The sequence below is a fragment of the Fukomys damarensis genome, unplaced genomic scaffold (assembly GCF_012274545.1).
Source record: "Fukomys damarensis isolate Sample0158 unplaced genomic scaffold, DMR_v1.0_HiC HiC_scaffold_16, whole genome shotgun sequence".
NCBI classification, from domain to species: Eukaryota; Metazoa; Chordata; class Mammalia; order Rodentia; family Bathyergidae; genus Fukomys; species Fukomys damarensis.
The window spans coordinates 97,327,633-97,353,959 of record NW_022900928.1 but is presented as its reverse complement, the minus strand read 5'-3'; the positions used below and the strand labels follow the sequence as shown (position 1 = coordinate 97,353,959).

At 42.3% G+C, this 26,327-nt stretch overlaps 1 protein-coding gene across 4 annotated transcripts in view; it reads right to left on the bottom strand.

The window, feature by feature from the left end:
* Positions 1–26,327, bottom strand: part of Hipk2 (homeodomain interacting protein kinase 2) — a 124,779-nt gene that overhangs the window by 23,814 nt on the left and 74,638 nt on the right. Inside the window, exons 6-10 of one of the 4 annotated variants that reach the window (XM_010631673.2) lie at positions 21,677–21,839; positions 16,245–16,452; positions 15,198–15,319; positions 5,745–5,887; positions 2,942–3,121 (exon numbers count right to left, since the gene is read on the bottom strand). In XM_010631673.2, coding sequence (XP_010629975.1) covers positions 2,942–3,121; positions 5,745–5,887; positions 15,198–15,319; positions 16,245–16,452; positions 21,677–21,839 — 816 coding nt within the window. The remainder of the gene's footprint in view (positions 1–2,941; positions 3,122–5,744; positions 5,888–15,197; positions 15,320–16,244; positions 16,453–21,676; positions 21,840–26,327) is intronic. The other 3 variants (XM_033764505.1, XM_019208570.1, XM_033764506.1) reach the window with 3 other exon arrangements.

Genomic DNA, 26,327 nt, shown 5'->3' with positions numbered 1-26,327 from the left:
CTGACTCACCATTTAGTAAACTAAAATTCTTATTGCTTTTGTTTTCTTGCTAATGATTGTTCTACCATTTATTATATGAAAATTCTTATTTTTAAGAGTTTCTGGAAAAAAAAAAAAGTTTCTGGATCTACTGGACTTAACCTTGGTGACATTAAAATTGAACTTTCCCCTCCTCCTTCCTCTGGGAAAAGGGCACAGACATGAAAGCATGTGTGTATATAATGAGAAAACACAAAACAATTTTTCTAGGTTTTGACCCCAGGGTATCGGAGAGGCTCACCAGTCTATCAAAATTGTAATGAGAAATTGGGGAAAGTGCAGAGGAAAAGGCTTGCTTAAACAAGGGCCTTTTAATTTGGTTTGTATTGAACTGAAATTCTTTACTAAGTTAGACAATGTAGTTTCTTGTAACTTTAGGAAAAAAATACCTCACCCCTAATCAAATCTTTAGAGATCCTGGCAATATCTATACAGTGAGAAAGCAAAGCCAATGTAAAAATGCATCTTAGGCTCAGAAAAATCCTTAGAGATTTTAGCATCTTCTAGCTAAAGGGATGGCAGTAAAATGAAAATAATTCAGTAAAAGTAGGCTTATTTGATTTTCTATCTAGCTGTGTGAGATATACTGTTTATGTCTTTCATGGGGGCTGGTAATAAGTTTTACTGGTAAGAGTGTTCCACCGTTTCTATTTATCATAAACCTATGTGTTTGTTAATGCTATCGTGTTATGATTTTAAGACTGTTATTACTGCCCCATGAGTGTTCTACTTGACACCGTCAGATAAAAGCAGGCCTGGATGCAACACCTTCTGTCTGCTGTCTCAGACTTTTTTTGTTTGTTTTTTGAGGAAAGGTCTCCCTTTGTAGTTTAGGCTGGCCCTAAACTCACTATTGTAGCATAGGCTGGCTTTCCTGCCCCCAGCCTTCTGAGTACTGGTATTATAGGCATGCACTACCATGCCTGGCTGTGTCTCAGACTGTTTTTTTTTTTTTTTGAGACAGGGTCTCACCATGTAGTTGAGAACTCACTATGTAGCACAGGCTGGTCTTGAACTCACAGCGATCCTCCTGCCTCAGCCTCCCAAGTGCTGGGATTATAGGTGTGTGCCACCACACCTGGCTTCAGACTATTTTTAAAAGCTGGTTTTAGATATGGGCAAACACATAACTTGTGCAACAATTACACTTGATCTTGAACTATACCAGCAATGAACCTTCATGAGGCCAGCTGGATGGTGCTAAGACAGGGAGGAAGGGACTTGCCAAACAGGTGGGGGAGGCCAAGGGTTCTTAGGGTCCCTGCTTGGTCAAGTTGGTCTGTGAGGTGGCCAAGCTCAGTCGTGGGTCAGACCAGTATTCTGTGTGACTGCCTAAGTGGCCAAGCACAACAGCACATGAGGATCAGGACAGTGGCCTTTTTTGCTGCCAGTCTAATAATGACATGGGTGGGTTGTCAACACAAAAAGGCAGTCCAACAAAAGCATTCTGGAGGGTTGCCACTGATCTGAGATGAATTTTCTGGAGTTATCAGACAAACCCAAATAAGAAATCTTTTTTTGTGGTACTGGAGATAAACCCAGGGCTTTTGCACTTTGCTATATCCCAGCCCTTTTAAATTTTTTTCTTTTGTGGTAAGATCTTACTAAGTCACTAAATTGCTCAGGTTGGGTTTGAAATTTTGATCCTCTCTCCTCAGCCTTCCAGAGTGCTGGTATTACAGGCGTGGGTTACCATGCCTGGCCCCCTTATGAAGAGTTTTGTTAAATTTTGGAAAATGTCAAAAAACCCAACTATAATCCAGATATGGAACTTTCTCATTACTGGAGTTCCACCATGCTCCACTTTCTCAGGCAATCCCCTCCTCTACCAAGGGACTCTGCTCTGGAAACCCCTGCTCTGAGCTCTCTCTCTGTTTGCCTTTTCCGAAGTTATATTTAAATGGGCCCATAGAGCATGTAGCCTTGATTATACGATCACTGAGGTGAGATGAGAGTTACAGAGAATAGGAAAGGTTAGTGTCTTGCTGGTTAGTGTCTGGGAATAACTAAAGGTACCGCTTATATTTAAGCAAGGAGCTCAATAAATTCCATTTTTTTAAAACCAGGGATCGAACTCAGGACCTTGCACTTGCAAGGCAGGCAGCAGTACCACTGAGGTAAATCCCAACCCTGTTTCATTTCTTGACCTTAGATTTTAAAGGAAGTACTTTTATCTAGGTGTCTTGTTTTTATCTTTTTGTTTTTTTTTTTTTTTTTTTTTTTTTTTAATAGTGCTGGGGAGTAAACTATAGTATTTCTGCAAAAGTTAAGTGATTTCCAAAATGAAATTTCAGAGATGAGTTTGTTTTCTGGAAAAGATAAAATTCTTTGGCCAGACTTTAGTCAGGCTCTGAGCCTTCTCCTAGACCCATGTATGCATTTGTAAAATCTACTTTTAGTGCACAGCCTTATTCAAATCAGTTAAGCCAGGATCCCACACTTGGTATCTGGTCATCCTGGTTATTTCAGGTTCCTCATCACCCCCCCAGCCCTGGCTGCTCTCAGTAAGAATCCTACTGGGTCGGTTTAGCCAGAAGCTTCCTTACCCCTCAGTATTTGTCCATCTTCTGACTCAGATACTGATCCTTGGCTGTAAATTTCCACTTGCCATGCCATATGCAGAACAAAGCCCAATCCCCCCCCCCCCAGCCCTGCAAGATTCATTCAGCATCCCCGCCCATTTCCAGTTTTTAATAAACATCTTCCCACTGTGCTTTAACAAAAATCACTGATTCATTTTTTCCTTAACAAAAGGGACTGAAGCACTCAGGGTGTCACATATGCAGTGATCCCAGGTCCCCACCCTTAGGGTACTTGCAGGGCTGGTACAGGAAGTGCTGCCAGCTACTGCCTTAACATTCCAACCTTCTGGGATGGTCTTCCAAGGCCTTTGACCACCTACCTCACAGAGGACTGGTGCTGTTTACTCTTCCTAGAGGAGGTGGTGCTGGTTGGCTGCTGCCGCATCACATGGGCCACACCCACATTTAAGGGCTGGGCAGCGGGAAGGGTCACATGACCGGTCAATAGGGCGGGCTGCTGCATGATGGGATTGTAATGGCTGCCGTGAGCATGTGTGTTTCTGAAAGGGAAATGGAAAGACAAGGCTCCTAAGCGATTTTCTAGAGGTAGAGCTCTTTTATAAGATGAAGCTTTCTCTCAAGTAAATGATGACTGTGAGACTCATCTCACTATCTGTGGAGTCCCTAATGCAATCAGCCCCCCAAGGTAAATTTCCTAGGTGGGTTTCCGGAAGCAGTCAAGCTGAAGCTGGTTTAAAGGAGGGGAGGAACCCAGCAGATTGGTGATGAAGGACTCTCAAGGGTGAGGAATTCCAAGTGTGCAGGGTCAGTGTTCAAATTCTGGAGAGAGGGGGTAAATACTCCCCCCAACTTAAAAATTTTTGAAAGGGGGATTGCTTAACAATAATATGTGTATTTGATTTTAGAATTTATGAAGCATCATGAAAAACGGAGTTTTTCATTCTGATCTCTTAAGTAGGTAGGATCTTAGTAATATAATTTTATTAATGAGGAAATTCTAGTTAATGTGAAAAACAAACTTTGAAGATTGGGAGCCATGTTTCTGGTGTTAGGAAGCGTTACTGTTCTTTTGAATTCCCTCAGTGGCTAGCACAATGCTCAGGCATGTAGCAGCTGATCAGTTAATTACATGCTCACTGAATGGACAGTTAGAGGAACTGAAGGCTGAATAGACATGTATAGAGTTTGGTATTAAATAAAAATTAATAACAACGAAGCACATGTTGATAGAAATATAGGCAGCCTGCATCCTAAAAATGAGTTACATTTCAAAGTTCTGACAGTTTGGGTTGCATGAGGTTCAATGCCTTGTTTTCCCACAAAAATGTTGAAAGTGGTGATTAATTCAGAAATTTGCCCATAAAAGCCCATTTAACACATAATAAAATTAAAAGCCAAAGAAGAATTCACTTGAAGTTTTAAAAATAATCACATTCTATCTTTGCAAAAAGGGGAAATGAATGAATAGAAAAAAAAGCAGATGAACTTTTTATAAAGATTTTGATAGTCTTTTAGGTATTTACATGGGCTTTAGAAAAACTGATGTGGCTTCTTTATTTTGTTGTTGCTACTTCTCTATGGACACATGGCATTCTTTTTCCTTTGAAACAAGTCTGGCATTGGCACAACTCTTATTAGCCATGATTACGGATGTTCTTTGGCCCACATGTGAAATGATGAGGAAGAAGATGTTAGCTTTAGATGTCCATGATTACTACCTAAGATATGGAAAAGAGGGAGGAGGAATAAGAAAATGTGCACAAATGAGTAAATGTATGAGTACTGCTGAAATGAAATGAGCTATAAATGTTGTAAAGACAAAGGAAAAAGGGGAATATGGCACATGTGTGGTCTTTTAGGAGAAAAATGGCTGAGGAGAAAAGCAACAATTGGTCAGACAGCTTTCCAGTTGGCTGCCATTCCTAATGAGCTGGAGGAAGAAAGGTGACCTTGTCGAGCAGGAACTTCTGTGAATGGGTGAAGGGAAGATAACAGGCTTATTTACCGCTTGTCATGTTCAGGGAGTGCTATTTTGAATGTTAAATACAGGCCAAGTGCTTTGTGGTTTATATTCATCTAAACCACGCAACAATCTTGTGAGGTTAGCATCATTATCCCATTTTACTGAAGAAGAAACTGAGGCTCATGAATGTTAACTTCTGACAGGTCAAGCAGAGCCAGAATGAAGCGAGTAATACTTGGTTTGAAAGTGCTTCTAGTGACTGGGCTGGGTGTGGGGAGCAGGTGGGCCCCTGGGGACAGCTCATGTGATTGCTTTACACAGAGGATGGAAAAGCAGCAGAAGCTCCATTGGGAGGGCTTCTGTCTCTCTCTACCTGTCCACCTTTTGCTGAGAGCTCTTTGTTCATAACAGCCCTTTAGGTCAGATAAGGAGTGATGGGAGGCTCCTATTGCAGAGAGACTGTCAGAGGGCAGAGGGGAGTGAATGGACCTGGAGTTTGTGCTGCAGGAGAGACAGCAGAAGAGTCTGGGGAGGCAACTTGGGGACTGCCATTTGGTTCTACTTGGTGGAGAGGGGCACTGTGGTATTGAGGAGGGTCCTGAGGAAAAGTGACAGGTGGCCATACAAGTCAGGGAGATGTATGGGTGGCATTCTGGAAATAGCAGGGGTACAGTGTGCTGGCAGGTAGAAAATGGGGTACCTCTGGGGTCTGTGGATGTGGATCTGTAAGACAAGACCAGTAACTGAAGAGGCACACTCACTTTATGTTCCAGAGTTTGCCATTCCAAACAAACTTTAGCCTGTCAAGCCTTCTGAGGGGACTCCAGATGGACTCCACGGTGTAATATCTCCAGACATCTTGAGAATACTTTCTAGAATTATTTAGGGACTAAATAATTTTGGGGGACTCTCTTGTGCATTCTTTTACTGGTGACAAACCTTTGCTTTCTAAAAGCAGAATTTAATTCTCAGAAAACCCAGGAATCATGTGGAGCCAAGTCTGGTGAATTACATTGATTAAACGATGTAACTGAATTTTCAGTGGACAATGACAGCTGATTATATATATCAGCAAAACTGATTTTCTCTTTCCCTGGCATATTGTTTAAAAATAACCTCTCATTACAGTGTGTTCCACAACGTCAGCACACATGCCTCCCATCCTAGGCACCTCTCACCCTACCAGGTCTCCTGCTCACCTCCAGTCGGCCAGCTGCTGGGTGCCTGCCATGGTCTCAGGAATCACAGCTGCATGCTGCACGGATGTGTGCGTGGCCACTCCGGTTAGCTGCTGCCATGCTGGAGGGAGCAGGATCTGCTGGGTGCCACTTGGCCAGGCCTGCTGTAGGACAGAGGATATTTGTAGTCATCACATTTGTTAATCACAAATTGATTTGCAGAATCTAGCACTTTATCTGTGCTCTGGGTTGTGCTAGAGCCTGTGATTGGTGTTAAAGTGGAGCTCTGGTTTCTGGCCTCATCAGAAACTGAGCTAAAGGGAGACAACATTAACATATGAGAACTAAATAGAAGATAAGGAAGTACAGGAGCACAGAGTTGTATGGAAGGGATTCGTTCATGTTGAAGAATGACTTACGCATCCGCTTTCAAAGCAATGCTTCAAGTTTTCAGAATGTCATTTATTGACTTCTTCTGTCACACAGCTACACGTGAGGAAGGTGGGCCAGACAAGGTGACTCCTTGCCCTAAGGAAGCTTCCTATCTCTCCAGTGCCACTTGATAATTTACCTTTTGTTTATCAGTCAGCATTCAGAGGGGGCTGTGAATGTACCTTGGTGGTAGAGAGCTTGCCTAGCATGTACAAGGCCCTGCACCACCAAAAAGAATATCCACCCAGGTCCACTTTGTGTTATGTTCTAAATCTAAGTTTACACAATTCTGAGACCAATAATAACCTGGTGGCTGACATCTGAGAACCAGAAGTAGGAAGCAGCATTTTTGTTTTTTTTGTACCAGGGATCAGGACCTTGAGCTTGTGGCAGTGCAACAGAGCTAAATCCCCAGCCCAGGAAGTAGCATTCTTAGCTGCAACTTTCAACCTAATTGAGAATTACTTTGACTCCTCAAAACAAAAATGAGAGATCAGTAGGAAGCCAGTTTTTCCATCTTTATATACCAAGCTTGCTCTAAGAAATCTGAAATGAACTCGTGACTGACTCCTCCTTGAATGGACTTACTGTACTGGGGTGTTTGTGTATGTGTGTGTGTGTGTGTGTGTGTGTGTGTGTGTGTGTGTTTGTGACGTTTTAAACTGTTTGTATCCTCTGTCATTCTTTGCCTTTAGTCATTAAGTGACTCATATTGAATACAATTGCCTACAGTTACACACTTAAAGGATTACTGCTTAGATCAAGGCAGTCAAGGATGTAAGGGTTGGATATCTTATAGTTCTCTCTTTCCATTTGACTGGAAAAGACTATCATGGGTTACACATCTAATGCAGTGCTTCATACACTGGGCATGTGTTCAGTATGTGTGTTTTGACTCACATGTACAAACAAACACATCTGGAAATGGATAACAAGTCAAGGATTTTAAAAGAGTGATGCTAGCTGGGTGTGTAGGGGGGCACAATGCACTGTGGGAAGCTGAAGTAAGAGGATCACAAGTTTGAGCTCAACCTGGGCAACTAAATGTCTTAGCAAGACTGTCTCAAAATAAAAATATAAATGAGCTAGGAATGTAGCTTACTGCAAAGGTCATGGGTTCAATCCTGAGACACAGAGAAGTTAAACAACTTGCCCAGAAACACAGCAAACTAAACACATTTATTGTTCTCCCTAAGCCCAACTAAAATAGAGGAGTAGATTCATAAAAGTGAGGAGACTTTAACAGTTAACAAAATTCTGGAACTGGGACAACAGATACATGATTATCAAGTGAATTAGCAAATGGAAGGATAATAAACTTTTCAGTTCCCAGAACTCTGCTGTGCAGGCTGAGACCTCCTCTAGGGAGGGAGGCTGGATGATTCTAAGGCAACTGTAAAGAACTACAAGAGAAAAGAGTTACAGAAATGACACCTGAGAATTAGGGGATTTGCTATGCTGAGTTTGGGATAGCCAGACACCCAGGAAGCTTCCAGCAAGAGAGCCTAAAACAAACAACAAAAGAAACTCAGAAGAAACAAAAAACAATAGAAACCAGAGGAAAATTTCCCAAGATCTGCAATTAATATCCACACAGAGTTAAAAAAAAATATACCCATGAAACAAGATCATACAGAGGAAAAATAAATGTATCTATTATCAATATGTCCTCAGTGAACAAGAAAGATTTTTTAAAAAGTTGGGGACATTTCTCAGAAAGTAGCACAGATAGAAGATACACAGAAAATAGAGAGGAAAAGTAAGGGATTAGGAAAAAAATTTAGAAGTACCAATACCCAAATTCTAAGAACTCTACAAAGAAGAAGGAAAAAAAAAAAAAAAAAAAAAACAGAAGAAGTTAGCAAAGGAAAATTTTAAACTTCTAAGGCAAACAGGTGGCTGTGGGGGTAGCTCAGTGGTAAGCACTTCTGAGGCTCTGGGTTTGATATCCAGCCCTGAAAGAATAAAACTGCAAAAAAGGGTTCCAGGGACAATATAGGAAGAAAAGACCCACAATAAAAACAGACCACTGTAGGGCTGGAGATGTAGCTCAGTGGTTCCAGCCCCTGCCTTGCAAGCATAAGTACCTGAGTTTGATCACTGGTACCAAAAATAAAACAAAAACAAAAAATAGACCACTGTGGATAAAAAGAAAGCCTTAAAACGTTTCAGATAGAAAAATAACAGACACTGAAGTCCATATGCTCAAATATAACATGTTAAACGCACATACTTTTTTATAGCTCTGGAGGATATGGGGCTGCATAATGATACACAGAAGATGAATCCAGTTTAAAAACAAGACCCATTTACCACAGTGACATATGTGTACCTATGTTTATAGCGGCACAGTTTGTAATAGCTAAAACTTGGAAACAGCCCATCTACCTATCAGTTGGAAACTGGATAAAGAAGATGTGGTTTTTCTATAAAATGGAATACTACTCAGTCATAAAGAATGAGAAATTAGAGTCATTCATAGGAAAATGGATACATATTGAGGATATACTCTTAAGTTAAACAAATAAGTCACACATGTGTAAATACTGAATAGTTTCTCTGGTGTGAAAAACTATAACAGTACACAAGATTCTAATGGGATAATTAATAGTGTGAAATAGGAAGAAAAGGGCTAAAGGTATAGGGAAAGTGGGAAGGGTAGGGGAAAGGGAATAAGGGAAAAGAAAAAATATGAGAAAATGAAAAAATGGAAATAAAGCATTTGTAAATGGGGAGGGGAGGAGGGGGTGAAGGGAGGGCAGAGACAAGGGGAAAAAATGAGAACCAAGACCTGTCATGTGAAGGTACAGGATCCCAGTAATGAATGTAACTGTACTGTATACCTAAAATGTACCAATAAACTCAATAAAAAGAAAAAAAAAACACCCAAGACCCATTAATGACAGGAAAAATAAAAAGTTGTGTAAGAAAGGAAATGTAATCATCGTACATTATGATTAGCCAGAGTAATATAACTGTAAATACTACAAAGTTGGATGAATTAAAAAATTATATGAGTGGAATGAAAGGAAGGAAAAGTGAATTTAAGGAGTAAGACATTCTGTGTGTGTTATGATGGTGGGAGGGGAATGGGAACTAGGTTTTCATCTTTCATAATAGGAAGTCAATTATAATATTAAATGTCAATAAAAAGCAGTCTGGCTATTTATTTATTTAAGATTTTTTTCTGAGACAGGGTCTTGCTGTAATTCAGGCTGGGCTTGAGGTCACTATGTAGCCCAGGCTGGCCTCAAACTTGCAGCGATTCTCTTGCCTCAGCCTCCCAAGTGCTGGGATTACAGGCTTGTGCCACTGTGCCTGGCCTGGTATGCTATTTTGAAACAGGGAGTTAAGTAAGATTGAATGGTCAAGGTAAAATTTTTGTTTTGAGAGAGATTTTAAAAATGGGGAAGAGCAGTGAACTATGAGGTTTACAGCAATTTCTGTCAAATAAAGCTATGCTGGTGTGTCTTCACCCACCTTATTCACCCAGAACTAGGACTGTGTGACTTCTGGCTCTTCCCCAAAATGAAAATGACCATGAAACGTAAATGTTTTGAATCAATTCAGGATATGGAAGGAGCCATGGCAGCGTAACTGAAGATACTCATGAAAGAGAACTTTCAGAACTGTTACTCAAAGTGCCAAAAATAATGGGATAAGTGTGTACCAAGTGAGTGGAAATATTTTGAGTGGAGTTAATGGCAGTGTGTCTTTTAGTGTAATATACTTTTTATAAATTTAAACATGGTATTTTTCAATTGTACCACAGATATTCCTTATCAGTCTGTGGCATTAACTTTAAAAAATTATGTAGCCAGGGCTGGGGATTTAGCTCAGTGGTACTGTGCCTGCCTTGCAAGCACAAGGTCCTGAGTTCGATCCCCGGTACCAAACAACCAACCAAAAAAAATTACATAGCTGTGTTTCTTTGAAAAAGAATGAAATTTAAATTTCAAAAATAATCTCTTTAATGTCACACAGCCTGTAAGAGGCAGAGCTGATGTATGAACATGGGCAATGTAATTCCATGCTACCAGTCAATATCCTACCTCTTTTTGTGGAGATGAAACAAATGTGATGGGCCATACTTGGGACCAGACTGTGTGGCAAGTCATAAAGTGGTGTGATCAAGTGTTCCTTACTCATCAACCACACCAAACAACACAGGAGCAGACAGCAACATGGTGGGAAAGACTGGTCTGAAGTTGTGATTAGCCGAGGTTTCTGAGTGAGAGGCAATGAAATTTGGTATTTTGTACAGTGTGAAGAGTTCCAGGTAATACTGTCTTCAGGTAAACATTCAAAGGGATTCAAGTGATAAATGATTCAGTTAGCCAGAAAAATACAAAGGGAGGACGAGGCAGGAGGATCACCGTGAATTTCAAGGCCAGCCTGGGCTACAGAGTTCAAGTCCAGCCTGAACTACACAGCAAGACCCTGCCTCAAAAACAAAACAACAAAACAAAACAAAGAATATGGAAATTCCATGTAAAAATGGCATCTACAAAGGTCTGGCATTTCTGAATTTCTGATCCAGCCTTGATAGTCAAAGGGGGTTTGGGATGGGGAAATTTGATTCAGTTCTTGTCCAATTCAGTTTGCAACCAGAATTGTGGGAAGAATTAAGTTCATGAACTGAAGTACCACTGTATTTTCTTAGTCAGGAACTGTACTTCCCATCTCCTGCCTTCACCTGCTCATTCACAATTTCTGTGGGTGGCTCTAAGATGCCAGCTGTGGCTTGGGCATGGAAGGACAGAGGTGACAGCTCCTTTTAGGAGTATCAAAAAAGTTTTCTTAGGTGGGTGTTGTGGCACATGTCTATAATCCCTGCACTTTTAAGGCTGAGCCAAGAGGATCTGGAGTTTGAGGGCAGCGTGAGCCAAGTGAGGTCCCCTAATGTTTTTTTCTCTTTGTAGGCAATTCATGAAAATCAGCCTAAGTCCCTGCTGTGAGAAGACACAGACACCTTCAGGGTGTCTGCAGACATGCAGACACCTTCAGGGTGGCCCAAGAGATTCATTTCCTTGTAGGGAACATGTGCTGTTTCTGCGGGACACAGAGGAAAGGGGCAAAGACAATAACATTAATACAAAGAGGTTGATTAAAGACTCAAGCCTTCACAAATAAAGTTCTTGAAAAGATTTTAAGTACTTAGAAGAAAAGAATGATGCAAGTTTTTGGATACATTTAAAGCAAATACTTTTTAGAATGCTTCTGCCTGAAACCTAGAAATTTACGATTAGGGCCGGGATGTAGCTCAGTGGTACAGTGCCTGCCTGGCAAGATGAGGCCAGGCCCTCAGTTTGACTCCTGGTACAAAAACAAAAACAAAATAGGATTCAGCTTGAAGGTTTAATGACTGTTTTTTAACAAAATAGTCACCATGCTAGTTTTGTAATTTGACTTATTTTTGTCCTTCAGAAGGATCATTTAAAAACCTCTAGGAAAGAAGCCATCTTAACAGGCTAACACTGGCATGGATCAAGTGAAAAGCAGAGAGAAAAAGAAAAAGCAACCAACAAACCAAAAGACATAGTGTGATTCTGGATAGGGCCATAATTCTTTCTTTTTTTAATTTGTTAATTCTTTTTTTTACACATTATCTTAGACATCTCTGCATGTCAAGACACACAGGTCTACTATGTCCTTTTTAATGACTACATGGTGCTCCATTTTATGCATTCATCTATTGACTTAACAAATCCCCCAGGGACGAACGTTGAACTTGATTCCAGCAGTTCTCTGTTATGATCACTGTAGCAATTAAAATCTTTGTACACACATTTTTATTCACTTTCCCAATTACAGACTTAGGTTAAATCAACTTGGAGATTTATCATACACTAGAGATTCTTTCTTAAATAAGCAAAAGGCAGAGCTCTTTCCTATGATTACAAAACTGAAACAAACTCAGAAATGCTGAGCCTATTGGTTCCACCAAACTGCACAAGAATGTCTATTTTAGCTAAGAAGAGTTGTTGCTTGTTATTTCCTTCAGAGATGGGTTCCTGGCTTACTGGGTTAAATGTGCAAACAACAAAAGGCCCGTAATTACTCTTAAAAGCAACACGAAATCTATAGATTTCTGGCTCACAGAAGAGCAGCACTGGGGACTGGTCTGGAATTTTGCCACTCAGAGGAAGTATGAACAAACTTCTTTGCTCCTGGCTTAAGCTGCAGTTCTTTCCTTTGATAAATTTTGGTCTTTTCTGAATTCCCTACTCCCAAATTAGGCTACAAAAGGAAGTTACAAGGCCTGATGAGACAGGAAGGAAAGACCTGCTTTAAAAATAGAAGTTCTGTGTTGATAATCTTTCAAGAAGAAGGAAGCCTGTGTGCCACCAACTGCTGCTGTTAGTGGTCACTTGCACAGTATCAGTTTGGACGGAAGAGCTGCTAGTAACCAATATATTTTATAAGGCTGGTGTAACCCTGTATTCAAATTAGATAAGGGTTCTATAAGAAAGGGAAATTTATATGCCATTTCTCACAAACATAGATGTAAAGATGCTTATTATGGTATTTACGAATGGAATCCAGTATTTAAAAGTATACCGTCATACCAAACACAAACATGATTCAATGAAGTTTATCTTATAAATACAATAGTTTAGATCACACAACCTGTTAATATAAGAACAAATAACATAAGAATTTCAAAAGATGCAGAATGTTCAATACAATTCAATATTCATTAAAAACTTAAGTGTGATAGTGTCTGTACCAAATATTTATAGTAAATAAAACACCCAAGAGGAAACTGCTAGAAGAATTTACTTTAAAGTTGGGTAGAAGTAAAAAATGTCCAATATGAACACTGTTACTCAACATGCTTTTTTGCGGGGTGGTATTGGGGATCCAACTCAGGACCTTGCACTTGGGAGGCGGGAGAGATATCAGTGAGCTAAATCCCTGGCCCTTAACGTGCTTTTGAAGGACCTAGTCAGCCCAGGAATACGACTGCAACTTAAAAAAAAAAAAAGATGTAAGGACAGGAAAGCAAGAAACCAAACAATATCACCTGCAAATAAAAAAGATTACACAGCAAATCAAACGAATTCACTGAAGGTACAAGATCCCAATGATGAATATAACTGTACTGTATACCTAAAAAGTATACATTTTTCAATGAGAAAAAAAAAAAAAGAATTCACTGAAACAGGATTGTTATATAACAAATCCTACAGAACAAACTCATTTATAGTCCTATAAACCAAATACCAATAACTAGAAAATGTAATAAAACTAATAGAAACAAAGTTGTAAAATAGGAATTGTTCCAACAAGGAAAACTTACCAAATTTAACAATATAGTTATACTATATTCATGAATAAAATGATGGTATTAAAACATGTCAGTTGTTGCTAAAGTAAATATAAATCCAATAAATAATAATAAATAATAAAGTCCAATAAATAACAATCAGCATTCTTTTTGTTTTGAAACTAACATTTTAATGGGAGAGTAATTTTAAAATTCACATGGAAAAAAAATTCCTATGATGCTAGGTGTGGTGGCACATGCCTATAATCCCAGCACCCTGGGAGGCTGAGGCAGGAGGATCTCAAGTCCAAGGCCAGTGTGGACAATTTAGTAACACCCTATCTCAAATTTAAAAAAAATTCATGGGCCAGGGATTTGGCTCAGTGGTTCTGCTGCCTGCCTTGCAAGCACAAGGGCCCGAGTTCAATCCCCAGTACCAAAAAAAAAAAAAAATTCATATACAAAAAGAAGAGACTAGAATGGACAAGGAAATATTGAATACATGGGAACAGAGCTTTCTCTACCAGATACCAAGACATATATTAAAGTTATCATGATTAAGATGACAGAGCACTAGAGAAGCCAGTAGAGTGAAGGAAAGCCAAGAACAGAGCTATGCAATGTGATTACATAAAAAACCACAGGGCTGGGGATTTAGCTCAGTGGCATTGCAACTGCCTTGTAGGCACAAGGTCCTGAGTTTGATCTCTGGTCCCCCCCGAAAATCACAACCACTTCTATTTAACACGCCACCATAAATAAAATGTCTTTGGGAGCACTTTGGGAATCTGCTTTACTAAAGTGCTTCTAAACTAACTATAACTGATGTTGATGCCCACTGAAGAAAGAATGAGATGGAAGGACAGTAGGAAGGTGAAAGATAGGTGCTGGCCTTAGACCTCTTGGGTTTGGGTTCTGTGATCTCACACTGCTGTATATCTGAGTTACTGCGATTTAGTTTCGCTGTTTGTCAGATGGAGACAAACACCTTACTGTATTGTTGCAGGGATTATTAAATAAATTAACAACTGCAAAATGCCTGGTGTAATAATGATGTATCTGTTATTAGGGTTCAAGTGTCATTGAGGATTCATTACTGTTATTGCTACTGTTACCTTTAGTTCATTCATATATATACATATATATACATATACATACACACATACATATATACACACACACACACACACACATATACATACACACGCACGCAACCGCGCGCGCACACATATATTTTTTTGGTGCCGGAACCACTGAGCTAAATCCCCAGCCCTATTATTCTTTATAAAATCTCAACCATTTTCATCTCTTTGACCTTACCCTATGTTTAGAGTAGCTATACAGGGAGAGAAGGGGTGATTCTAGTTCATGGCTTCTGTGAATCTGTTTTCCAACTATAAAACAGAGGGATAATCTCCAGGGCTCCTTTTGGCTTCAGAAAATCATTTTTATTTTACAAGGAGGAAATTTGAGGCAAAGAGATGTTAACTGACTTGTCTCAGGTCATTGAGAATTACTAGCAGATTTTGGATTAAAACCTAGTTCTCAGATTAATTTGCATTACAAAGATCTGATAGTAATTTCCCTAGACTCTCCATATCTACATCTCTTCTTGAAATTGTAAGCAGATACTTAAGAAAGTAATTCACTTGGGGATCATTTAGAATATTAGATAGATTCCAATGACTCCTAACTCATTATGAGTTAGTGGAGACGGAGTTTCCTGGTGAACAACATTACCATGGGTGAGCAGTAACAGAGGAAAGGATTACCTGAGCAAGCAGACCTGGCTGGATCTGAAGAGGCTGAGCTCCTGGGGCTTGAGTGACGATGGGAACGGCATTTTCCATGCGCACTGAGTAGCCAGCATGCTTGGAGGGAGAGGCCTGTAAGCCTATTCCAGACAACCAGGAGGGAGAGAGGAGCTGGGTGAGTGACTGGAAACAGGTGGATGAAGAGATCCCAGCTGTGTAATCTGTCATCTCTCAGTACCTACCTGACAACCAGGTTTTGCTTGTCGGGTTTTGGGAAATTTCCCCTTTAGTTTTAAAATTAAAAAACACCCTCCTCCCTGCAAAAAACTTTGAATGTTTTTAAAAACTAGGAGGTCAAATTAAGAGTCTCTATGGGCAAAGTGGGACAGTTATGGTGACAAATTACAAGAAAATAGGGATCCTGACCATTGAGATGTATCTGCACATGCCATGAAAGGAAGGTTGAGTCTCTTTGGAATTGCAGTAACTAACCGTGAGGAACCAGGCATGTTCTTACACATGTGGTTTACAAAAATAAATTCTTGAGCTTGCTGTGTGCATTGTGACAAGGTACCCAGACAGCTTCAGCTTCCTGGAGTCTACAGGAGAAGAGTGCTGGGGTCATGGCCAAAGAATCATTTTGGAGTGGAGGCCCTGAGAGGTACTTTCCAGATAGATTTCTATTCTCCACATGAACTGGGACTATGTTGACAGTTAGGGAGATTGGCAACTCTCTATAGATATCGCAACAGGGTATTTAATATGAGGAAAGCCAGGGCAGACATCAGCATAACAATGGGCCCAAAGACAAAGTGCATATTTACAGGCAGCTGGCCAGGGACACAATCACTAGCAGGTGGTGAGAAGAATGACAAATTGACTTGGTGCTGAAGCACAAGTCCTACTGGTCACAGTGGGATAGGAGCCCCTGATTCAAGCTCAGTTCTCACTGAAGGAAAACATGAGGGCTTTCTTCCATGGAAGCAAGCTGCTAGGAGCTGGCAGGTGCCAGGCCCCAGAGATGGGACTGTAGGACAAAGGCAAGAAGCAGCTCTGTCAGCTTACCTTGGAAGCCAGGGGGACACACGATGAGCGCTTGCTGGAAGGGGTCAGGTCGGGCACAAATCTGGGCTGTTCCCGTCTGCAGGGGCATGCTCCGCTGGGCCACTGCAGCCATGGATGCCGCTGAGGGCTGGTAGAGTGTAGATTGGTAGTTTAGTATGGAGACCTCAGGATTGGCTAAGGAAATAGTGGCACTGGTGGAGGTGGGAGCCTAAAGGAATGATGAGGATTAAACAAAAATAAACAAACAAAAAAAAATGAGGGAGGTGGTATGTCGGGAGACATGAATCTCAAATAAATGAACTCAAAGAACAAATAAAAACTAAGAGTAAAAAGCAAAATAGAAGCAGAAGTCCAGTTGTAAGTCTCAGGAAAAGGTAGTCACTGGAAGGCACAGGAGACACATGAGCAACGTTGAGGCTTATATCCAGGTCTGCTCCTTGCATTTATGGGGCCCAAACAAGAGTCAAAGGGACACCTGTGTACTATATGTCTACATACTGAAAAGTTAGTTAGGCTAGGAAACTATTTAATAAAACATCCACCCCCCCCCCTTAGATAAATTATACCTTCCTAGGAACCTGGAAGGCCAGGTCTGAGTTGAGGGTTTTGGGAGTCCTTGGGTTCTACACTGGAACAACATGATGAGGAGTTGACTCCTGCCTTGCTTCTCCCTGCCTAGCCCGGTGCCACCAACTCAAGGGACTTCAGATGCACATGGACAGTGCTGCTAGCCCACAAGTCCAAGCTCTGCTCACATTCTCCTCCCCTTGGGCCTGGTGATGAAGTCCATACTTGGGCGACAGATCCAGGAAGAGGCCTCTGCAGATTCTGAAGATCCAAGTCCCAGGTACCCAGACCTCAGCACAGAAGCACCGGCACCAGGAAGAGTCAGAGCAGGGCTCTTCGAAGAGCCTTCTTGCTCAGGGCTGTGCTCACGGTACCCTTAGATGCTGCTGAGCCAGCTTCTGTAGAGATGTGAACTAGAGACCCAGCACTACAGGGCTCACAGAAACTGGGCTCTCTTGTTTGAGTTCCTGGCACTGAGGCTGACATTTGGTTACTAGGATGGAAGGCAGAGGGGCTGGAGATCAAGAGGATTTCAGTGGAGGTGGGTTTGACAAGTGCAAGCCATCACAACGATGTCCTCTCTCCTTTCTCCTTCAGAAAGAGACATCTTTTGAAATAGAATTTCAACAGGAAGCAAGGCACCAGAAGGAAAACCATTCTAAACTGGGAATTCTCCAGTTTCTCCCTTCTTAACTTTCCTCACACCGATCCTTCAGCAAGTTGAGGGGAGGCTAACAGTAGCACACTGTCTACCAGAGTTTTGCCTGTAGAAGTTACAAAGACTAAGGAATGCAGAGGAGAAGAGGCACATGGCCAACCTGGACACACACACAGACAATGCTGAGTAGAGTATATGTATGTGTTAGGGTTGACAGCAAGCGCCATATGCTTTACATATGCTTTTTATACTCAGAAGGATTTTGTGCTGAATTTTAGAGGAAAGCAATTTGTTTGAAAACAATCACTACATTGTGGCATGTGGATTAGGATTGAAGCTAAGTATTTGAAAATGTGTGTCCAGGCACAACAGCCGGGTATGGGTACACACAGGTAGGAACCGAGACTGTTTTGTCACTGATGTCTTCCCATGCTGCCCTCTCTTCTGGAGGCCTCCCAACACACCCCCATCTACTCAGATACTACATGTTGTGCCTTGCTCCAGCCCCCAAAGGTCTCTCTGCTTAGGGCCCTGGCACCAATGTCCTCTAGGTTCCCCAGCTCATGCTGAGCTGTCCCTCTCTATGGTCAGTCACTGTTCCTGCTGCTCCAGGTGCCCCAATTCTTTTCAGTTATTCCTTCCTGGGGCTGGGGTCCCATAAGGCCCTGAATAGTGATGCCCTGGCCTCTGCTTCTCTTCCAGCTCTTCTTGGGCACAGTGGCCAGATATTCTTTCTGGAAGTGCTCTGTGCATGTCAGGCCTACTCACAAACCTCCTGGGACTGTGAGTGAGCATGGGCTATGCGCCTTAGCCTGGGTCTTCTTGTTTTCCTTCCCTTCTCAACATCTCTTTCTCTACTCTCCAGGCTCTCGGCACATGATAGATTAATCTGTTCATTGTTTTCCAAGCCTATTGTGAACACAGGTCTTGCATCTCACACAAATCCTTTGGCCCACAGAGTTCTATGCAAGCCCTGTGCTTGAGGTCCTTGGCCTGCATCTCTGTGCTCCACAGTGGACTGTTCCCCCACCCACCCTGTCAATAGCAAGTTGCTCCTGTCTAGCTCTCACACAGTACAGTGTAGCCCCTGGGCTCACTTCCACTGCAGCCTGAAGTGATATTCACCCCCGTCCCGCCTCCCTTCATGCACCCAGTCTGCACTAGTATTTATCTGGGTTTGCTTATGGCTCTTCTCACCATGAAGACCATGAGCTCATTGAGAAGCTGAATCCTCAGCTCTTGTAGATTCAAGGACGAATCAAGGTGTGTCCTGACCTGGGCCCTCCCTGTCCACAGTGTGACTACTAGCATGCAGGCAAGTTCCCTCCAGTTTCTAATCTAAGGCTTGGCTGAAGAAGTACATGAGTAGGTGAAAGTTTTCTACCTCTCTGTATCCTCTGTGGTACTGGGAAAGGTAACTAGTTTGTTACCTGTTTAAGAGGAGCAGAGGGATAACTAAGAGCTCTGTGGCTAACAAATGGAGATAATAAGAAAAAAGTTAAGTTTATTGGCAAAGTGGCCTTTAAAAAAATGGGATGAATAATTCTTGCAAACAGAATCATGGTTGTAATAGATGTTTAAATGGTTTGACACTCATAAAGGTCTGAGGTTGGCCTATAAATACAAGTTAAAATTCATTAGAATAACTGGTGTGACCAGGTGTGGTAAGGGGCACCTGATTGGGAGGTTGAGGCAGGAAGATTGCCAAGGCCAGCTTGGACTACATAGTGACAGCCTGTCTGAAAAAAAAAGAACACTAGGTTAGGGAAGTGGCTGATCCACTGGATTACACTAAGAATACCCAACAGAGGGCTCCTCATTCAATATGTTTCTATACGGGTAACAGTTTTAGAAAGTAGGGGAAATCAGCTTCCTGCAGATAGAAGGGGCTATATATCATTGACCCAGCTTCTTTAAGACATAAAGAATTACAGATTAGTGGCCACTTGGGAAAAGATTCTTTGGTGAGTCTACTGTATAGATGTTAAGGGGAGCAAGGAAATGTTCATGTAGTTTAATGTCCTACTTCTAACAGGAAACCATGAGTGTATTTTATTGCTTCTGAATATTTAAGTGTGCAGAAAAAGTCCAAGGAGCTCATATAGAGAGCAAGCTACTAGAGTGAACAGGAAATCTTGTTGGATTTTAGGGAGCAGAGGCCACTGAAGAAAGGCATTGAGGAGCTCATGGAACTTGTGTGGTGCCGTGTGCATGTGTTTTAGGAGCACAGACACATCAGAGTGCTGGGTTCAAAGCCCAAGCCCATCTTGCATGAATTAAAAAAACAGCCATGGGTAAGAGGTTTAATTGCTCTGTGCTCGTTTTCTATTCTAAAATGGAAATGATAACAATCCTAGTACCTATCTTATATACACTGTTGCTGGGAGGATTAAGAAGTATGACACACTTAGTAGAGTCTGGGACACAGTAAGTTTTCACTATTAGTAATATTGCTACTTCATGACATTGTCAGAGAAAAGTTGGCCTTAGTGCTTAAGGCTCAGTATACCGAGTAACTTTTCCCTGATATATTCAAAATGAGGTACAGTAGTATCCAGTGCCAGAGAATGGACAGCATATTCTCAAACTCCTTGCTTTTGTAGGATGGCTTTTCCCTTTACCCAGTACTCTGGCCCAAATGCTTTACAAAGCTTCCAGTCTCTTCCAGATTTGGAAGATCTCAGTGCTTTGGAGAAGAGGGGTGTTCCATTAGTGAGATGAGTAGCCCTTTTGGTCTTCAGGACACAGTATTTGGAGTGGATACGCTGGATGCCATCTCACAGGTAATATGGAGGTAGCCTTCCTGGCATGGTCAGGAGCCCAGGATGTGGTTCTGCAGCACAGTACAGACAGCCATTTCGAGGATGATCTGGGGGGACTCGCCTGACCTGAGGCAAGTTTCTGAGGCGGACTCTGCCCCACACTCCTATCCTTTGGTATTGGATGAGGTGGACAGATGGCAGATGGAAATATGCAATCTGGGGTTGGCAGGTTAAGATCAAGAGTCTCACGAGGACTGATGGAAGAAGCTCAGGAGGTAATGAACAAAACCATGGTGGTAGCTGTCAGAAGTTTACATCTTGCTACAGACCCCCTAGCCTTAGGTCTGGGCTAGGGATGGGATGGAAATGTTCCTTTCTTTGGCCCTAACCATGAAGGGAAAGCTTCAACAATACTAATGGTCCCCATGGGACAGCAGATTCCAGGTAGCTGGTAGTGTCTGGGCAGAAGGAAGTAAAGCTGGGCCTTAGCACCCATCACACAAAAGAACCCTCCAGCCTTGCCTCAAATCCCTAGAAAATAGGACAGGACAGGCAGGAACAGTGAATGAAAGGCAGAGGCCAGTGATTTCTCATTGATGGTAGGGACCTGACAACAGAGTGGAGAGCCTGGTGAAGGTTTTCATGCTTCAAGTATGGCACATACACATTCCTCTCCTCACTGCAGTGAGTGTGTGTGTGTTCATGTGCACTCATGCGTAAGTATACACACAAGCATTCTTTTCATAGATTGATATCAAGAGAAATCTCGGGATACTTCTTTAGGGGAACTGTGAGATTGGAAGATGAAAGTAAACAAAGAATCTTAGACTCTAGAGGTAGTCGGAGTTAGAGCTTAGAGATTATCATTCAGTAAGTATTTTCCCATGTTTTAAGCATTATATTGCATTGCTGAATTCTAATTTTCTGCAAAAGTTTGAAAATCTGTGGGGGAAAAAACTTTTAGTTTTCTGGCCCCTTTAGTTCTAACTGCTAGGATCCTGCCAATGGCCCAATAAGCTGGTCTCCCCATGGCTTGGAGAAAGGACAGATTTTATTTGTCCTGGAAGGAGATTACATGGACCAAGGGTGGTGGGATGAGGGGAGGTGCATGAGTCCTTTTCAGTTCTGGAATTCCTTACTGGGCAGAGGTCAGGCACAAAAGCATCATGGCATCTCCTCTTCCCAGCGCCACATCAGGCAGAGGAGAGCAGGAAGTGGTTCTGTTGCAGAAAGAAGGCCCTTTGTAAGTCCTTTTCTGGGACCTCTGAGTGGAGCCAGTAGTCATACAAAGAACACCGGAGTTGGTCAAAGGGCATAACCATGGAAGTTAAGTGCTCCCTAAGAGGGACTTTGCCTCCTGACTGGGCTAGGAGGGGAATCCAAGTCCTGCTGCCCACACAATCAGCCCCACTGCCTGCCTGTCTGCCTGTCTGCTCCCTATTTACCTGGTTGTGGACAGTAGTCAGCTGGTTGTTAAAGGTCATGGTCAGGTTGGTAGATGTACTGGGGGCCACGTGTGTGATGAAAGGGGTTTTGCTCTGGTTCACTGTGTCGTACATATTCACTCGCCGCTTGCAGATCTCCATGTTTTGGAAACATGATTTGACACTGTTTATGTAAAAGGGAGAGGCAGAGAGACACAGGGAAAAGAGGGTAAGGTAGGAAAAAGAGAAGAACATGATTAATCCAATAAATATAACCAGTGATACTTAGCTTTACGTGTAAATGTGGGATTCTTACACAAAATCTGTACATCTGTGACCATCCCATTGTCCCCACAGTGGTGGACAAAGGTTCTGTGGATGACACCACCAGACTGTTCTCACTGCACTCCCCGCTATCCATTGCCCACACCCCTGCAGCCTTGCTGCAAAGTCTCAAATCTCAGTGTAGTTTCTGGCCCATAAACATGGATAAGCTCTCGACTGGTACACTGAACAGCAGCATAGACAGACCTACCTCTGCCTTCCCCAAAGACAGCTGTGTGCACTTTGCAGGTACCTGGGGACACCAGCATCACTTAGGGGATGGCCAAGGAACTCTGCCTCAGCAGCAGCACCATGGGTACTCTTGCTCCTCGCTGGAGCTGGGCATACAGTGAAAACATGGATGACACCAAAAACTAAGAACAGAGCTAATATTTATTGTGTTTGCAATATCTCACTCAGCTCTATAACTCCACTAGATGGAAATAGAATGACTGTTCCTATTTTGTGGGTAATGCTGAAGTATAGGAAGCTCCGAGGTAATTACTGTATTAGCAATCTTCACACATGCACATACACACTCCCCCTTCATCCTTGCTTTTTCTAATTCTTGCTCAGTTACATGAAGTAAAATTCTTTCTTTTTCTTCTCCCACTCAAAACAAAACCCTAACTAAATATAAAAGTGGTACAGAAGCTGGGCATGGTGGCACACACCTGTACTTCCAGCACTTGGGAGGCTGAGGCAGGAGGATCTGTCGTGAGTTCAAGGCCCGCCTGAACTACATAGTGAGACCTTGTCTCACTCCCTACCCCAGTTCCTGAGCTCTGTGATAAGTGTTCTCCAGAGTCTATACATTGCTCCTCATTCACTTCTGTCTTCAGTAAAGTCACCGTTCCTCAAATGCGAATATTCAAGCTAGTAATCTTTAACTTTATAAGTTAAGTGTATTTTAATTAGAAAGAATGTAATGGCCAGGGATTTGGCACAATGGTTCTGCCACAGTTCGATCCCCGGTACCAAAAGAGGGAAAAAAAAAAAAAAAAAAAAAAAAAAGAAGAAGAAGAAGAAGAAGAAAGTATGTAATTAACTAAAGGTAATATTTCTCTATGACTTTAAGATTACAGCCTGGGATTTAGCTCAGTGGTTCCACTGCCTGCTTCACAAGCACAAGGACCCAAGTTCGATTCCCAGTACAAAAAATAAAATAAAATAAAAAGATTACAAATGTCTACTATGTACACTATATTTTGGGTTAAGCAGATATTTGTAGGTTAGACCTAAACATCCTTTTCATGGAAAGGGTGTTACAAAGTTTCAAAAAACTTAGAACTTAGGGAATCCTACTTCTAAATTAATGACTTCTTATGCTGGTCACACAATACATGCTAAATAAACATTTATGGAGCCTGCAGAGAAGAGAGGACACACTCATGAATAATAGCAGTGAAGTATTTCGCTAACAATGCTGCCAGTGCCAGTAGTCTGAAGCTTCTACCGAGTATCGAGTCCATCGTGAGTGCCTTCATGTGGATGGAGGCTGCAGGCATAAAACAATGCACTGTAATTTTTGGAATGTATATAAAGCAGTCAGGGCAGGGATAAGGAGAAAAAATGAGAACCAAGACCTGTCATGTAAAGATACAAGATCCTAATGATGAATGTAACCGTACTGTATGCCTAACATGTACCAATAAACTTAAAAAATAACAACAACAACAACAATGCACTGTATGTGATTTTTGGAATGTATATAAAGCAGTCAGTGGTTTTGTGACAGTTCAATGCAAAGCTTTCAGAGTCAAGAGGTTTCTTGCTAAAATGGTTTGAGCTTTGATTATGAGGCTGAGGCAAGCACTTTTACTTTGGGTTAGTTTATGAGAAGACTGTTTTAAATTTTTTTTTTTTTTAATTTTTTGAGACAGGGTCTTGCTATGCATCCCAGGCTGGCCTCAAAGTCCTGGTGATCCTTCTGCCTCAGCTCCCAACTGCTGGGATTACAGGTCTATACCAGCACACCTGGCCAGAAGACTGATTCTTAATTCATGAGCTAAAATCCTGGTATGAAAGTGGGTCTCTTTCACCTGGGTAGTTGGGGCTTGGCCCCAAGGGTGGAGTCTGCAGAAGGGTGGCCTGGAGGCCCACTGTCTTCACACCAAGTTCTGGGACTGAGTGTTAGGTAAGTGCTGGTGTGCTCAGAGACCCACCTTTCCTTCTTAGCCCATTTTCTGGATTCTAAATTGTCAGTACCATCTTCACTGGCTCCTGGCATACTTTAAACAGGATGGATTTCATAACCCAGGTTTGGAAGGGACTGCTCCAGATTGCCTCTTTATTGGACCTGGTCATTTCAAGTGTGGGTCTGAATTAAGGAGGCACTGCCCGGCTTTTGCAATATGATTTGACTTGCTCCATTGACTGTGAAGGAACAGAACTGAAACAGAGAAAACACCCAGTGATTGGTGCTACCCATTCCCTTCTCGAAGGCTGGGTAAGCTTGGGTATTGCCCAGAGACTCTGCCCAACCTGATTCTGGCCATGGTAGGGCCAGCAGTGGTCCATAGACCTCTCTGATCTCCAGGCTCTTCTTACAGTATTCCTTTGCTTCTACATCTAAGAGAACATGTTGCTCTCTTATTAAGAATATGTTATTCTTTCATGTCCCAAGTACCTCAGGTAGAAGTGGTACTTCCACCCACCAAAAACCTCTCCGTTCACTCACCGAGGCAGGCCTTTGCCAATGGCTCTGTCTTCCTCTCTAAGCCATTCCCTGCCCACCCAAGAAGATTTCAGAGACTGCGCTGATGACTCATTAAACATGTTGGCTCCTCACTGACCTCTCTTCCTAGTGACCTTGCCCCCAGTCCCTCTACCTGTTCAGATATCAAACCACTACACTTCTCATAACCAGAAGCTCAGCCACATTCTCCACCCACCTGGCTCATTTAACTGTTCCTACATTAATTACCCCAGAAGTTGACCCCGGCACTTATTTCACTTGGACCCCTCCCAGCTTCACTTCCTTTCTCTGCAGTGATGGCTCCCAATTTGGATTACAGCCACTCTAATGCTAGCAAAATTGACTTCCTAGTCTGTTTGTCTTTTTCTCTTAACAGCTTGGCAAAAATTCTACCTGGACAAACCGAGCTGTCTGTTTTCTTTCTGCCTTCACCTGAGGAGGTCAGTTACAATATTAATTGTTCATGTTCAACCTTAGCACTCAACAGTCCAACCAAATTTCTCTGGTCAGTCTTCTCTGTCACTTTCTGTCCCAGCTATGTAAATATTCTACCTTTTGGAGACAGGGTATCACTATGTAGTGAGACTGACCTGGAACTCACTATGTAGCCAGGCTGGTCTTGAACTCACGGCGATCCTCCTGGCTCAGCCTCCTGAGCGCTGAGATTACAGACTGCACCACCACGCCCGGCTAAATATTCTCCCTTTTTAAACAAGACACCTTCTCAACTGAAGCTCATTGCCTACTTTGGAGAGACAGAAGCTGTCTTGACAGGAATCCCCTCAACTTTTGCCCACTAAACCAGCTCACCAGCTGATACCTTCATTTCTTGATCTGCCAATCTTTGGTGACATTTGCCTATCTCTCCTCCTATGTTCTAATCCAGCCCCTTCCACTCTCTCAGAAAATCAGCCCTGAGAATCCTTTTCCTTCATTCTCATTTGCTAACAGATTCTTCCCATCAGTATCTGAAATTAAGTCTCCTTGTTCTTCAAAAAAATTTCCTTAATCCCTCCCCCAGTCACCTTCTATTTCTCTTTCATAGCTTCTCTTCTTAAAAGATTGTTCTCTATTTCAGTGCCTCTCACTTGATCTTTCAACCTGCTAAATGGGTTTGTGCTTCTGCCACTGCACCAAAACAGCTGTTACTAAGTTACCACCAACCTCCAAGTTGTGAGATCTGGTGAACATCTTTGTGGACTATTTGCGCAGCAGCAGGTAGATCTATGCTTAACACACAGCTAGCCAGCCCTTTTCCTGCTTACCAGTCCTTTAATGACCTTTCATTGCTCTTTGGACAGAGACCCACATTCTCCTCATGTAGGTTTGCCCTTGTCTTATTCCTGTGGCCTTGGGACTCTTGCCCACGTCCCTCAAGTCTGGTGTATGGTCCTGCCCAAGACCGGGTACACCCAGAACCTGCCTATTCATACTCATCCTCTTCCTCACCCTTCAGGGCTCAGTTCCTTAGGGTCTTCCTTGGCCTGCCAAGCGAGGCTGCTTGTTATTTGCCCTCAGAGTACCCTATGCCTTACACTTTTGCTCTCCTACAGACCATAAGATCAGTGGACAGGGGCCCTTCTCCATGTTCCTGGCACAGCACACAGCATGCAAGTAAGTGATCAAACCCAATTAGGAACTGACTGGGTC